The sequence below is a fragment of the Dreissena polymorpha genome, chromosome 1, assembly GCF_020536995.1.
Source record: "Dreissena polymorpha isolate Duluth1 chromosome 1, UMN_Dpol_1.0, whole genome shotgun sequence".
NCBI lineage: Eukaryota > Metazoa > Mollusca > Bivalvia > Myida > Dreissenidae > Dreissena > Dreissena polymorpha.
The window spans coordinates 111,057,539-111,073,921 of NC_068355.1; the positions used below are offsets into that span (position 1 = coordinate 111,057,539).

At 33.9% G+C, this 16,383-nt stretch overlaps 2 protein-coding genes across 4 annotated transcripts in view; one reads left to right on the forward strand and one right to left on the reverse strand.

The window, feature by feature from the left end:
• The window catches only part of LOC127844312 (leucine-rich repeat and IQ domain-containing protein 1-like), a 49,791-nt gene extending 37,714 nt beyond the window's left edge, over nucleotides 1-12,077 (reverse strand). The window contains exons 1-7 of one of the 2 annotated variants that reach the window (XM_052374427.1): nucleotides 12,049-12,077; nucleotides 6,315-6,478; nucleotides 4,901-5,015; nucleotides 4,072-4,169; nucleotides 3,007-3,181; nucleotides 1,683-1,873; nucleotides 103-219 (exon numbers count right to left, since the gene is read on the reverse strand). In XM_052374427.1, coding sequence (XP_052230387.1) covers nucleotides 103-219; nucleotides 1,683-1,873; nucleotides 3,007-3,181; nucleotides 4,072-4,169; nucleotides 4,901-5,015; nucleotides 6,315-6,473 — 855 coding nt within the window. In that variant the 5' untranslated portion in view covers nucleotides 6,474-6,478; nucleotides 12,049-12,077. Of the gene's footprint in view, nucleotides 1-102; nucleotides 220-1,682; nucleotides 1,874-3,006; nucleotides 3,182-4,071; nucleotides 4,170-4,900; nucleotides 5,016-6,314; nucleotides 6,479-11,645; nucleotides 11,732-12,048 lie in introns of those variants that run through there. The other variant, XM_052374424.1, reaches the window with a different exon arrangement.
• The window catches only part of LOC127844335 (PAX-interacting protein 1-like), a 49,260-nt gene continuing 44,736 nt past the window's right edge, over nucleotides 11,860-16,383 (forward strand). For both annotated transcript variants that reach the window (XR_008032677.1, XM_052374448.1), the window contains exons 1-2: nucleotides 11,860-12,033; nucleotides 14,297-14,434. Coding sequence is in view for 1 of the 2 variants with exons in the window: in XM_052374448.1 (XP_052230408.1) it covers nucleotides 11,950-12,033; nucleotides 14,297-14,434 (222 nt within the window). In the remaining variant the exon portion in view is untranslated. The remainder of the gene's footprint in view (nucleotides 12,034-14,296; nucleotides 14,435-16,383) is intronic.

Consider the following 16,383-nt stretch of genomic DNA (forward strand, 5'->3'; position numbering starts at 1 on the left):
TTTATGGTAATGATCCTGGCTATCCTTATAAGCCTAACATCTTTTTTAATGTTACTGAGCTAAAATAAATATTATTACACTTTAGGGGCAAGAACTGCGTACCTCTTGCTCCAGCTGGAGTTGTTGCCCTTGTTGTCTGATCTGATCCATCTTCCACTGGCGTTCCTCGTTGGTACGTCGTTGACGCACATCTTCCTCGTCACGACGAAACGCTTCATCCTAAAACATACTTGTGGTTGGCTATGGGAAAACAGGCCTTAATCCATGTGCGTAAAGTGTCCTCTCAGATTAGTCTGTGTAGTCTGCTAATTATCTCAATTAACCCTTTGAATGCTGGGAAATTTGTCTTCTGCTTAAATGTTGTCTGCTTAATTTCTAAAATTAGCATTTTCTTCGATTTTTTTCAAAGAATACTATCAGAATAGCAAACAGTTTGGATCCTGATGAGACGCCACGTTCAGTGGCGTCTCATCTGGATCAAAACTGTTTGCAAAGGCCTTCAAAATTCGGTTCCCGCACTGAAAGGGTTAATTATCACATCAATAGACATATCAGATATTTGTCTCTTAAAGTTAAAAGTCCTTCTTTGCCTTTGCAAAATGATGCATTACCATTCATCTAAAAAAATATAGTCATCACCATGTGTTTGTTTAAAACTCACATGCTCTTTTTTTATAAAAGTGTTTAACCACTAAACATCTTACATCCGATACCAGAAATTTGTTAATACATTTGAAACTCGCTTGGCTGGAATTTTTGGTTGGCTCAAAATCTCCTCAAAGAACCAATTTTTTAATTGCTATATATTCATTTAAAGTTTTGTCTGATGGCTTGAAATCGCGAGGGTTGATTTATCAGATGGCTCAAACTGTATTCACAATCCCAGTCACAGTTTTTACACCTTCTTTAATTTGTTTAGCTCAAACTTGCTTCCGGATGCATAAAGCTGTTGAGCGATAAGAAGAACTTGATTTAAGGCTGCTATAATTGAAAGCATATCATGGACTCGTTAATTGATTTCAGTACAAGATGACGTGGCTTTTTTTGTAGATGCAGTATATTTATGGCTGGAACGGCTGCATCATAACATGTACAATGTCAACTTGATGGAATAGAAAACTTATTAACTTTGTATCGATACAACAACTCATGTACAAAACACAGTATGACATCACTTAATTCTTAAAATACATGTTATGCTGATTGATATTTCAGCAATGTGTAAATGGTGCTTTTGCAAATTTATTTTTAGTGCTGGTTCTTAAATGTAAGTGTACAGGTGCTATGTAAAAAAACTCTTATATAATATACAATTTTGATATGATATTATATTTGTTTGATTTTGTGTGTATGAAAATTTCTCAACTAGAGATGTAAATCTAATGCAGATTCATGAAAGTAAAAATAAGTATATAAGAATTGGTTGGCTCAAATTCCGGATGGCTCAAACTTTTGCTGCCGGTGCAGGCGAGTTCGAGCTGCTGGGTTTTGACTGTATTGCAAATTAATTTAAATATGATCAACATACTTAGGAAGCAACCTTCCTACAAACTATCATTTTGAATGCTGGTACATGAACATAATTGTAGATGAAGTACTTATGTTCTATATTGAGTTATTTTGTTAGAGGTTTGTGCAACACATTTGAAAATGAAAATGGTGGGTTTATCACTAAGTAATACCTTTTTAATCCTGTCAAGGCGTTCCTGGTATTTCTTTTCCACACTTTCCAGCTCTGCCCTCAGGAGCTGCTGCAGCTGGAGAGGATGAAACCCGTTTGTATCTCCCCTTACTGGCACCACCTGGTTGGACTCACCATTCCTATATCCCCTCACTGGTACAAGCTGGTGGGCAACGGGCATATCGTCTTGACCTGTAAAACAATTAAGTAGGTATATAAGCCCATGTCCACCAAAAGTAAGTGCATAATCCTAAAATAGTATCACTTTTTGCGCACAAAATTGATGCAATCAAACTTTGAATAAATTGCTCTTATTTTTATTTTATTTTTATACCCTTCAATCTTAGAATCTTTTGGAAAAAACAGAACTTAATGCACATACGCTAATCAGGGATAACTCTATTTGCTTACATGTTACAGTAAGAACTCTCTTTACAATCACCCCCTAATAACGACCAACTGGCTATGATGATCACCATTTTTCAGTGACAAAATGTTCATTTTATATTTCAATGGTTGTTACATTCACTGATCTGACCAACCTGCTAATGGCTATTACGAGCTCTTTAATCAGTACCAATCAACGAAATTGCTCTTGACACCAACAAAATGACCAGGGACTTTCTCACCTGACTTAATTGGGGGTTGTGGCTGGATTTTTCGGGTTTGTGTACTAAGCAGTTGTGTCCAAATTAATGACAACTGTATGTACATCAACTGTGAAGTGTTAGATTTTCGGCCCTTCTTTTTTTTTCCGTAAATGGATTCTGAATTGATAATGAGCTAATATGATCGAGTCTATGATGGGTAAATTAGTTATTGTTTGGTGCACACTAAAAAGATTTAAAAAACGGTGAATAATTTAACAGTAAGAATAATGGAGTAAGATGGTTTTGATCGAGATGGATTTAAAAAAAGACTTGTATGCCCTTTTGTTATTCAAAATGGACAAGCGAAAACAGAAAAAAAAGGTTGATAGAATCAAAGTAAGTAATGGCAAATTTAAACAGCAGTCTAAAGTTTATTTAACATATACCATTTGTAATATCTGTCTTTCAAAATTCATGACAACTCAGAATTAAGGCCATCTCACTATTAAGACCACTTTCCACAGTTGGTCTATATAGCCAGGTTTCAGTGTATTTTTTGTTTAAAGGAAGCCTCAAATCAAGTCAAGGCTCAAAATGTCATCCCTGATAAGCCTGTGCAAACTTGACAGGCTAATGTGGTATGACACTTTATGCACATGCATTAAGCCCAATTTTCCAAGATTGAGGCTTATATTTAAAAATCGGACAGTTCAACTTTTAAAAGCCTATCAGTACCAGGAATCCCTTCTTCAACAGCCTTCCCAATCTCAATAGAAAGTCGGTTATCCCCTCCACCTTTGTTGTATTCTGTCTCCATATCGACTGTTTGAATATTGTCTTCCTCGTGACCTATAAGGTCGGCTAGTTCTTCACCAATGATGTCCTCATCATTCGCAATGTCCTCCAAAATCTATGGTTAATATGCAACTGGTATTCATTACATGCTTTCTAGTGGTTTTATAAGGAACTGCATTTAAATTGGTTGATTACGGACAGGAACACTAAAAATAACCACTTGTGACCATATTCATGTCAATGATCAATTGATATTTAAATGAAACCAATAAATATGGAATAGTATTTTGGCTGACAAGCATGTATCAGAGTCTTAAGAAGACTCGTTACAATCTACTTATGTTATATTCCTTTTTTATATATACCCAAACACCTCTATTTCTGAAAATATTGACCTTGTTTATGGTGGCACATAATATGCTGACAAAAGTAGTCCGGCTAGTATAGTAGTATGGGAATGAAAGACAGTGAGTAGCAAAATACCTTTTCTTCAGTTTTTTTGTTTAGAGTTGAAAAAGGATAATAATAAATCACATTATTGGATAAGGCCGAAAGTCAACCTATGCCTTTTCAAGTCATTCTTGAACAAACATTGTTTACATTTCATGTAGTATTGATTTATTACAAAACTTTTATGTAAATTATTCCTGTCAGAATTCCTGTAGTATTGATTTATTACAACATTTATATGTAAAACATTCCTGTCAGAATTCCTGTAGTATTGATTTATTACAACATTTATATGTAAAACATTCCTGTCAGAATTCCTGTAGTATTGATTTATTACAAGGTTTCTATGTAAAACATTCCTGTCAGAAATCCTTTCATTCTAAATGGCTTACTATATGAAGAATAGGGTACAGTGAACTTAGTAAGATACATCTTTTTACAAATACATGCATGCAGGTGAGGGGGGGGGACAAAAAAAAGAAATTAAATGTATAGCTCAATTACAGCAAAATACACTGATAAAACTGTGTTTATTTTTCACAATGATGTACACACTTTTTTCCTGTACGCTTCTGAATCTAGCCCATGTTCCTTTGCCAGCCGATCAAGAAGTGTTTGGTCTTCGTAGGGAATCATTGCCAGGCATTGGGGATCTGAAGTTGTACAATGGATATTAATATAAACTTAAATGGATGTTTTTCTAAGTGCTTTTTTTGAATATCAAACAGTGAATAATTAGGGTCTTAATATTATAATTTGCCATTATGTATTAAAAAAACATTTCAATACTAACTGTATGAAACAAAAATACAATGCTTAACCCTTTACCACTTAGATACATGTAGGTATTTTAACGCATGTTTAGTCCCTAAGAAAGTAACATTTAATTTAAGGCCTTTCTTACTAGATCCAAGTTTTAAAGGTTTCAGTTCCTACCTTTTGATACTGATGAGCAGAAAACAGCATAAATCTGAACAGACTACGAGTCACTCACCGGCTGTTCTGGTTTTATGCTGTTTGCACATAGCCATTTTCACTTAGCTTTTAAGTGGGACAGGGTTAATACAACATTGTATCATACAAAACAGGGAAATCAAATATTGCAACATTTTATATCATGCTTATTTATAATTATTGGTCAATAGCATGTTTGTCATAAAAATCAATTAAGCTATTTTACAGAATTTATGAGTCTCGTTCTGGGAAAACTGGGCTTAAAGACTGTGCATAAAATGTGGCCCCAGATTAGCCTGTGCATTTCACACAGGGACAATTTTTTTTCCCTAAACTGGATTTTTGTTAAGAAGAAACTGCTATTCAACAAAAAATGCTTTAAAAGCGGAAAGTGTGTTCCCTGATAAGCCTGTGCACTCAGAATGCAAACCTGATCTACTCTCTGAAGTCTGCAAAAGCTCATCACACTCAGCAAGCTCCTGCTCAAAGTGGCTGCTCTGCTCCTGCAGACGCTTGACGTAGTCGTCCATCTCTCCGGGGATATCCTGGCAACAGAGGGTCACAGTAGGCAATGGGTTCCATTTTTTCTTAATTTAATGTGTCCAACATCATTTCTACATAATGCCAGAACTAAAACAAGCACTCACTGATAATTATTAGGAATAGAGGTACAGAGATGTACCTGAATAGAAAATTTAGTCACGCACAGGGTTACCCCTGACTCAGAAATTCAGGCACTGCGTAACCACTTTGCTAAAAAGCCCGGGAAAATTCATGCAAACTGACCAGGTAGGTTAGCTCCCTTTTTCATCAGTTGTACCCCATTCTCAACAGTAATGACGAATCCCCTCTACCACCCTAAGACATTGCATATCATAATACATAGCAAATAGCAATAATTATTTTACAGAAAAAAATAAGGTAATAAGTAATAAGGAGCCTTACTTTTGCAACTTTTAATGTAAGATAACGACAATTCAACATTCACAACTTCATATTATAAGGAACAATGCATGTTATTTCGAATATTCTATAAATGTTCATTTACATTAATGTTGTTATTGCTTGTTATATAAGAAAGGCATATTGTAAATAAAACAAGATGTGTTTGTGAAACACTTTGTCCCCCCCCCCCATATATTTGACCTTTGACCTTAAAGGATGACCTTGACCTTTCACCACTAAAAATGAGCCGCTCAATGAAATACACATGCATGACAAATATCAAGTTGCTATCTTCAATATTGCAAAAGTTATGGCTAATGTAAAAGTTTGAGGCAAACAAACCAAAAACAAACAGACAGGGCAAAAACAATATGTCCCCCAGTATAGACTGGGGGACATAAAAATGTATTTTTAAATAGGTTTTACTAAACAGTTTGTAATATGCATTTATTATCATATTATATCCTTTGAAAATTATTGTATAATTATTATTAATAATTATAATCAGTTTTATTATTTATCTTGCAATTTGCAAATTGAAGAAATATTGGAGCACTACATAGGAAAAGTTCCTAAAACACACACAAATGGATAGACAGAGAACCCTTATAAAACTAGACAGATTGATATAAGTACATCAGATAATTTATTAATGTAGAAGATTGCAACCCCTGTGAAGAAAAGAAAAATCATTGCTGACGTCATTTTAATAAATGGTTGAGCCTTTTATTATCAACAAACTTCAAACACATTATAATCAATGACCTATATTACCCAATTGCAGCATAACACAAGAGTTTAATTTAGTATTGAGAGCATTTATTGTATCTAATATTTAATATGGTAAAAGTTGATAAATAAACTTAAAATGATATCATGATTATATCTGCATTACTTACAATATCTCCATAACTTTCCAGGTTGTCATCAGGAACATCATCTGGATCATTTAAGACTTCATCATCGAGGTCAATGTTCTCTAGTTCTAGCTGTATTTCAGCTTCAATCAGTGCAGCCTCATCCATTTGGCCCTGCACTCCTGATGGAGGCATACTCATCACATCTAAAAAATAAGATTCAATCTTAAATATGAAGCAAACATAAAAATCAAAATTACTCAGCATTCTGTTTTAACAAGCAACTGATTTCAACAAGTACATTTTGTGTTATTCTCCATAATGTATTATAATAGATTACTTTAAAGAGAATGCTTTTTTTAAGTGATCTCAAAATGCCTGGTATTTCGACAAGCCTACAGCGGTCTTGGTTTTAAGATGATTTATGGTTCGCCATAATGTATGTTGTTTTTGCCATAAGTTCTTCCTAGACAGTTAATGCAGGATGTTCAAAATTAATGCTTACTGGGCCTTTTAATAACTGTTCTTTTAATGATTAGAATATTTCAACAGAATATATCAACCAATTTTAAAAAGTGACTTATTTCCTTGCATGGTGTGGGAAACTGAAATCAGAATACTTATCAACAATGTGCAAAAATAAAATAAAGTTTTAAAGTTGATAACTTGGAGCAATCCGCAAGTGTGGATAGAACTCACTATGTCAAAATTGAAAAGGAATATTACTTAACATACAGTAAACACCTTAATACCATTAATCAGTATTCAAACAAAAAAATAATACAGTGGAAACCCGAGTGCTTGAAAATGCTCAGCTTGAATTTGCAGTTGGCTCAAATTGTTCTCAAACCACCAATTTTTTTATTCTTTATATTCATTTCCACTTTACGATGTTTGGTTGCATTTGCGAAGTATTATCGTATGGCTCAAAGTGTCTTCTCAGTCCCTGGGACAATTTTAAAACATTCTTTGTCTGTTTTGATCTGATACACTTTGAGTCTCATGGAGCTTTATTTGTGCAATGTCTTAATTCATGTCACAGCTTTTGCAAACTAGTCGTTAACTCAATTGTTAGTTAATTTGAGTAAAATATGTAATCCGCATGTTTTGTATCTAAGTGCAGTTTCTTACATGTACCTGTTAATGTGCCTTGTGAAAAAAGCTGATCTTATATATTAATATTATGAAATGTTTGATGTATATGTACCAGTTGTTCAATATTTGTTAATAAAAACATACATGCCAGACGTCCCTTTCTTAGCCTGACAGTACTGCTTTTTGGGTGTTTGTCCCGGTTTCTGGGTATAAGGCAATTTTTCCCGATATTTGTAAAAAATGACGTACATTCTGTAAGTTAACAATAAAATTCACTTTTCAAGTTCCCTCTGGCTTGAATTTACCATTGTTAATCCGTTTATTGCCCCCTTCTAACAAACAATTTCTACCACTCAAGAGGACCAGTATTGGTTTTACACCTTATCAGCGATTTATCTGTAAATTATTGATTTTATCAGGCATTCACATCATGGTGTTTTATGATAGGAGTCGCTAATTGCTAGCGAATGATGCATCATAATGAATTAAAAGCCGACTGATTTTGTATTTAATGGCCCAATCAAGTCCAAAGATACTATTACACAGTATTCTGTATATTATACATCCTGAGTCAAACAAAAATGTCAAAACACCTATTTTGTACACATTGATGTTTAACATAAATTTTGTTTTCGACTGATTTTTAGAAAATTGTTTGTACATTTTGCATCAATCTAAATTTATAGTAAACAGTGCTTGCATGATGCAGGCACATTGCCTTAAACCATTTACACAAGTTCCTCCCGACTGGATGTCATATAAAGGCATGCCCCACATTTCACTTTATGGAGTCATCTGCATTGTGCACATGCATGTGTACCTCCGGAAAATGGAGAGTGTTGTGTTCATGAAATTCTTCAGAACATTTATTGTCAATATTGGCCAGAATTTATGAGATTTTGAACGTAATATACTGATTACTAACTACATTTGAGCATGATAGATTGTTTAAGGTGTCCCAATTTTTGGTCAAATGTCCAGACATTTTTTATGGATTTGGACCTGACAAAATCTGGCATGTATGATAAAAAATATTAGTAAATAAATTAGTTTATCAATAAAGAGAAAGCAGTACAGAGTCAAGGTAGTATACATTCCAATGGAGATGCAAATCTGTTGTAGACTAATAGTTGGACTGGAATTTTAGATGGATGGAACTTTTTTTAGTATTGAATAAGACGGTAAAAGAATGTTTTTTTAGAGAATTGATAATGTTGTTTTTTTAAATTACTGATTTTAGTCATAATTGCATATTAAATACGCAGGTTCATTAGACAACTTAATAGCGAGCTTGCTGAGCCGCCATAGGCGGCTCGAGAGCTCGCATTACGTTAACACATGTATTGGACTGTAAGTCTACACAGGTTGTTGTTTTGAAAAGTTTGGTATCTGCGCGCGCAACCGAACCTGATATCCGGAACATCCGAAACCGGAACTGGAAATTTTCAAAGTAAATAACCAGCGTCTCCTGATTGATCAAAATGATACAATAGGAAAAATGATCAAATTTACGGCTTTTAAATATTTTAAAATTCTGCAATCTATTTATTGTTACTATATTTCGAATAAAGCATCAGATTTCTTCATGTAAAACATTTGTCTTCATTCAGGGACTTCCCCGTTCGATGACGTCATCACACAATTTATCCAAGTAACGAATGACGTCACCGTTTTGTGTGTACATAGCAAGTGTCAACACTGACCACTACACGCATTTTTTATTAAAAATGATGACAAAACAAGTAAGTGCTATTATTTATTGGACGATTGCCATTGAGGAACAAACACATGATTGGTTTGGCATGTACTCAGGTACCAAACTTTTTCAAACAACAACCTGCACAGTCAAATACTCGATTTCATAATCATTTCATATAGTGTTTTTCTTTCACTGTCTAAGTCATGCATTACATTTAAATTTAAAAGGTGGTTGAGTATCATTTCAACATGACCAAACTTTATGATCTCATATTCTAGATATCTATTCTCTTCTATTGAAAAAAATAAGAAGAATTTAGTTTAATTTTTATGCCTAACAAAATGGCATGATTCAAACAAATATTGCTACCTTTTACAATATCTCAAATTGAGGGAGAGAGTGCTCTATTTGAAATCTGAGCTTACCTTTCTTGTAAAGAACATTTTAAATTAATTATTTGATAATTACTACAAATAGTGCAATGTTTATAGATACTATAAAACGTGATTGATATAAGCAATCAAAAGATGTGATCAAATGTGATTAACCATATTTAAAACATAAATTCAAATAAGATGTAAATAACTTTGAGGTGGGTGACGTGACAGTCGCTACCTTTAGTACGGTGGCTGACTTGACAGTCTCTACCTTGAGTACGGTGGGTGACGTGATAGTCGCTACCTTGAGTATGGTGGGTGACGTGACAGTCGCTAACCAAAATGACTTTTAAACAGTAGTTAGGAATATACAAATTAATTTAATCCTAGTATTTTGGTACTTAAAAAAATATATACTTACTTACAAGTGTAAAATTATCAAAGTGTTATATCAATGGTATTAAATAACATGTTTTGGTGGGTGAAATAATTATTGCTGACCTACCTTGCATTTATTCCTCAATTATGGTAATTTGAAATTACTTTAACTTTAAATGCTCAAAAAGGAAAATAAAACAAATATGCTGCTTGGCCCTTGTGCAATCTAAGTACAGTATGCAACATTGAGAAATCATTGCTGATGCCAGTGAAAATTATAATTGAGAAGGTAGCAACAGTTTTTACACTGTAGGTTCTAGTTGATTGTTTATTGTTTTTAGGAGGTAATGCCAAGTACATACATACTAGATTAATATATTTATCCTTGGTATATACATATCTTTGTTTGCTGCACAATTTGTTTATAGTTTCATGTGTTACGCAACTTTTACCTTTGATATATCTTCTCTTCAGGTATACATAATTATCGAAGTATAGGTCACTTTATGGTTTAGATAATTACTTATTAAAATATTAGAGTTATTTAGTTACAAGGACTGTTCTGTTGCTCTTATCCGCAGTTGGTATTCGAACCATATATATTTTACCAGATTTGTGCAAAATAAGGTGAATTTATCTCAACTATACACAGTCGGCAAATTAATTAGCACCATTTTTACAAACAGATGCTTGTGTGGGCTTTTCAAACATTAGCTCATGTGAGCTTTTGAACTGACAATATACTGTTCTAAATCGTAACAGAATATCAATTAAATGTAATTCTTTGTAAAATTTTCCTAAGCAAGGTAATTATGCTATTAAACATCATTGCAGTTTACCTATATATTTTTCAAAAGGTCAGATAGCTTAATTGGAAGAGCAACCCAGGCCAATATCATATGATCAATATCATCAGATGGCTCATGGGTGGATTCTGGTTCGAATCCCGATCTGACTGTCGTAGGTAAACCTGTGGTTGCAAGGCTGGCAACTGATAGTGTGACAATCTGTTTTGGGCGGGGTTTTGGGCTAAAAGTTATGTTCATCAGGTCACATGAAACCCTTTAATATGGCCCGTTCGTTGTTTAATTGCTGATTAACATAATAATTAAAAGTTAATTTCCTTATTTTTTTTATACCAGTGCCTATATTATTACCAGTCTTTACGAACTCCACGTTCTTCTGTTAGGAAGTGCCTATATATATATAAATATAATAATTTTATTTAAAGTGATATTATGGGCATCTAACAGTAAAAAGGTGTCTATCGCAACCGTTGTTTATTTTTGCTGTTTTCACTTCATATACACTTATATTTGTTAATGCAGCATCAACATAATAAAACAATATCCCGTAAAGAGAAAAATAATCCATTTGAATATCAACCGTACTTTCATTTTGACAACTGAAGACAGAAATGATTCGATGTACGATGTGAGTCTAAATGTAGTTTTCTTGCAGTTTCGTTCATACAACACAAAAACACAATTTTGTTTTATGGATCATTTCGGCTTAGAGGATTGGGTGAGTCATGTAAAATATCGAAAGAATATTTATTTTTTATAAACAACTGGTAGCAAGATGAGTTGTATATAATTGGTCAGTTATAACATTTTAACTTATTCTTTTGACTTGTTTATGCTGTTAATTCTTTTCAGCTCAAGTAAACAGTGAAAATGCCCATAATATCACTTTAAATATCATGTTTATTAAAGTTTTTTGATATTTTTTTCTATTAACATTAATCGAGCTCGCTTTGAGGCTTTGCTTTATTTCATATTAAAGATTAACACACCATCAAATTAATTATTAATAAATTCATACCTCTTTCTAAGCAAAAAATGTTTACACTGGCGACGGAAATGGTTTTGTGGCATTCGGTCGTAAAACAAAGTAATACAATACAAGGACCGAAGTACCGAACCAATCATTCTGAACTGTATAGAAAATGTACTTCAAGATCGGATTGAGATTTTGTAACATGATTTTTGTGCAATCTTAATGATAAACGAAAAATACGTTTTACGACAATATTAGCTTGAGTAGTAAAACGTTAAGCGAGTTTTAGCGGAATAATTCGATGCATTTGTTTATTTTTTTGCAAAATTTTCCGCTAGACCGGTAAAAGATGGATTCAGAAAGTCAAGGGGATGTTCCAGAAGATCTTTTCAAAGACGTTACATTCTACATAGTGGGAGAAATCTCGGAAAATGTAAGTAATTAGTACCGGAGAATGTACTCCTATACGGAGAATGGTGTAGGTTACACTCTACTTTGTATTTGTTATTGAAAAAAACACAGTTTACAAGTCATGGTAGTAGACTGAATAAAAGCTCTGGAAGGTTTAGGAAACTGTGAGCAAAGAACAAGAAGCTAAGACACAGATGTTGTTGTTGCACACATTAAAAAAAAAAAAACATGCACAATCCCAAGCAAGTGTTTTAGTCGATCTTGCCCTCTTAATATTAATAAATACACCCTTAGATTATAAGTGACAAGAAAGCAACAATATTTTGTCAAATTAGTAGCTAGATTTAGCTCCAGGGAGTTATCTATATCATGTGCACTGTTTCTCGTGAGTCCGGCCATTCTGATTAGTTGTTGAGGTTTGTTACAATGCATATGTATGTGCTTGATTTTGTAAATAGTTTCTGAATGATAGTAAGCAGTTTTTTTACCTTATTAATTAATTAATATATTTATTTTTCATAGAAAGATATGTCTCATGATTATAATATCTCAATTCTATTTCAATTTAATATTGTCAAACTTAATAAATTATGAAAAAAGCAATGAATATAGTGCCAACATGTACAAATGTAATAATGAGAGAGTAAGTAAACAAATCCCCCAAAGTGGAAAATCGCCTGTAAAATTTCCCCCACATAAGGGCTAAAGGCCCCCATCCCCAACAACCCCCCAAAAAACCTGGTAAGAAACTTCTCTTCATGTTCTAAAAATATGTGTACAGAAATTTCACAAATAAGGGACTTTTACACTTATTTTAAACCTTCTAATAAACCCCCAAATACACATACAATTACGTTTAATTTGAGAGTAAACATAACTTACTTTCAACCAAGCACCGGAGATCATGTGAATGATCATCCTTATGATCATTTATGAACTGCAAAAAAAAGAAAACATCTTAAAATGGTGAAACATCAACTGTGTAGCATTTTTACAGTGTTATTTTAAGTTGTCTCATTGAACTGCTTGACCCATAGGAAGATCCAGACTGATTAGAAGAAGGGACCAATCAAGAGAGTAAACAAAATTGTCTTAATAAAATGGTTAAAAAGAAACACATTCTGGAAAAAAGTAAAATAATTGTCACTAATAATCGAATTCTCAGATCGATTCTGTGACACAACTATCATGTATAACGTTTAAATGACATTAAATAATCCAGATATAAGTATAGTTTAAAATGTCATTACCTTGCATTTTGATAACTAGAAGAGTAGTTATAAACCAACAAAATGCTGTTGCCGTTATTGACAATAAATGTGTTAAAGAATTTCTTAAACACAAACATTCACCCTTTTTTGGAAATATACAGGAAGTTGGTATATCGAAACTAAGCGGCCTTTCATTAAAATTGTTTCCAAGCTAGCTTAGGAAAAGTAATTACAATTGCCAATATGGACTGAGCATGCATGATTCAGGGGTTCAATATCAGCGCATCTGGCAGTGCACGTAACCGTTAATTCCACCTTCGTTCTCTCTAAAAGTTTGAGAGGCGGAGCTATGCACATGTTATTACAGGATAGGTATAGAATGTTGATCACTAAAAAAAAAAGCCTTTTATTGGTTAGAAAGTGTTGTTTTATGGCTTCTTGACAGGCAGCGGCTTTCCTTTGATGATGTTAAACTGACGATAAATCATTGATCAAGTTAGTCAATGGTCAACAGATTTTCCAAGTTTACCCTTAAGTGGTTGCTAATCCAAGATTTGGATGTCAAATTACATGAAAATCAGCAGTCGCTGGTCGCATTAGACAAAAGCCACTTAATTCAATATTAAAGTATAGAGAAAATGCTCGGGGAATTCAAAGTGGTCGCATTAGACAAAGGTCGCTTAATTCAAGTAGTTGCATCAATAAGATTGACTGTACTTCTAAAATTATTGAATATGAAATCAGATATAGTTGCGTTTTTTTTACATTAGGATTTGAAAGTTGATGGGTCTGTCAATATCTTACTGATATTTTCTAAAGCAAGTGAATGACTTCCTAAACAAACAGCTCAAACAAATAAAAACAGAAGACAGCATAACCAAATGAACACATAAAAAATTAGGCATGCTAATGGCTGAAGCAGAAATACCTAAATACTCAGGACTTTGTCTACCCTCTCATATTGTTTTTGTAATGAACAGCTGCTTAATACAACACTTATTTAAAATGAGTTCAAAAGAAAAGAATTATTTTTACTGAGCATTGGCAGTTTTGGACTTGTTTCAATGATTGTAGGTAGTGGGTCTGCTCACCAAGTACCAGGGTAAGCGTGACACGTACCTGAGCGAGATGGTGAGTCATGTGATAGCCGACGACGTGGACAACCACGAGTACCAGGAGGCCAGGGAGCTATTTGAGTTGCCCTGTGTGATGGTGAGAACACTGCTGTAACACTGACATTTCTGCATCAATTGCACATTAATTTTGATTTTAATTATCTTTCACGAATTCACTTGAAATTAGCATTTAACCAAGCAAGCCCTAATTTTCCCATTATTACTTAAGACCAAGAAAATGATACAAACTGAACATGTGAGAAAGCCAACATTACCAGGGCAGGGTTTGGGAGCGTATGCAAATTTCAAACACTGAAAGCAACATTTTTAGCTTTACTTTTTGAAGAAAAGGAATGCTACTCTAAGCGCCTTGATGTCAAAGTCCGAGCGAGAATAAAGTTGTTCAGTTACTTAATTTCTCAATCATAAATGTGTATTCTCCATGGTTAAATGATTCAATATGCAAAGTTTTTGTTACTTTTGTCTGAAATTTGTAAAAATTAGGGACCCTTTTTTACTTTCACTTTATGCATAGGAAAATTTCTAAGTAAAAAACGGTTCCTAATTTTGACCTATTAAAATGGGCCCATGAATCAATACTGATAAGTCTTAAAATGGGAAAATATGCATATATTGAAGGCAGAATTTAGTTCACTTGTTTTTCATACCATTTGTTAGCTCACCTGTCACAAAGTGACATGGTGAGCTTATGTGACCGTGTGATGTCCGGCATCCGTATGTGTGTGCGTGCGTTCGTCCGTCAACAATTTGTTTGTGTAGACAGTAGAGGTCACAGTTTTCATCCAATCTTTATGAAATTTGGTCAGAATGTTTATCTTGATGAAATCTGGGTTGGGATTGTATTTGGGTCATCTGGGGTCAAAAACTAGGTCACTAGGTCACATAATAGGTCAAATAATAGAAAAACCTTGTGTAGACAATAGAGCTCGCAGTTTTCATCCAATCTTTATGAAATTTGGTCAGAATGTTTATCTTGATGAAATCTGGGTTGGGATTGTATTTGGGTCATCTGGGGTCAAAAACTAGGTCAAAAACTAGGTCACATAATAGGTCAAATAATAGAAAAACCTTGTGTAGACAATAGAGGTTGCAGTTTTCATCCAATCTTTATGAAATTTGGTTTGAATGTTTATCTTGATGAAATCTGGGTTGGGATTGTATTTGGGTCATCTGGAGTCAAAAACTAGGTCAAATAATAGAAAAACCTTGTGTAGACAGTAGAGGTCACAGTTTTCATTCAATCTTTATGAAATTTGGTCAGAATGTTTATCTTGATTAAATCTGGGTTGGGATTGTATTTGGGTCATCTGGAGTCAAAAACTAGGTCACTAGGTCAAAAACTAGATCAAATAGTAGAAAAACCTTGTGTAGACAGTAGAAGTCTCATCATCGTGTTTCCGGCAGCCATTTTGAACAGAGATCAATTTTTGTAAATAAAGATTAACCGCCACTTCAAAGAAAAACAAAGAGAAACAGACGAACCAGAGAGCCACTACAATACCAGAACATCTATCCACTACGCCGCACTGTCCCTTACCCGTCCATTGATTCTTTTTTTTGTTTTTTCGTAAATTTCTAAAACTTGCAGCATTTCGGACGTCATTTGGTATTCGGAATTATTTTTGGCTTCTTCATCGTATAAATTAAACATTACCAAATGACAAATTAACTACCTTATTTACTTATATAAACTATATTGGGTTGTTTACCGGTGCTGTGCCTGCATTTAGTGCTTTACACGTATTAAGAGTTGTGTCAAATAAAAACCATTATTATATCACACACATAACATCTAAGATTCCCACGAAACTAGCGTCGTTCCTTCTTTATTTCATTTTCATTTCTACAATATGTCGTCCTACAAAAGAGCATCCATCTACCCATCTAAGGGGCAGTGTCAAAACCTGACCCCTTTACTAGGGGAGGCACGTTCAGGGTCGGATAGGCATCACCTATCTCAAAACACCATGCCCTATTAGTGCCTCCTCCAGTCAGCTGGTAGTGTAGCCCCCATCATGTCTCTTC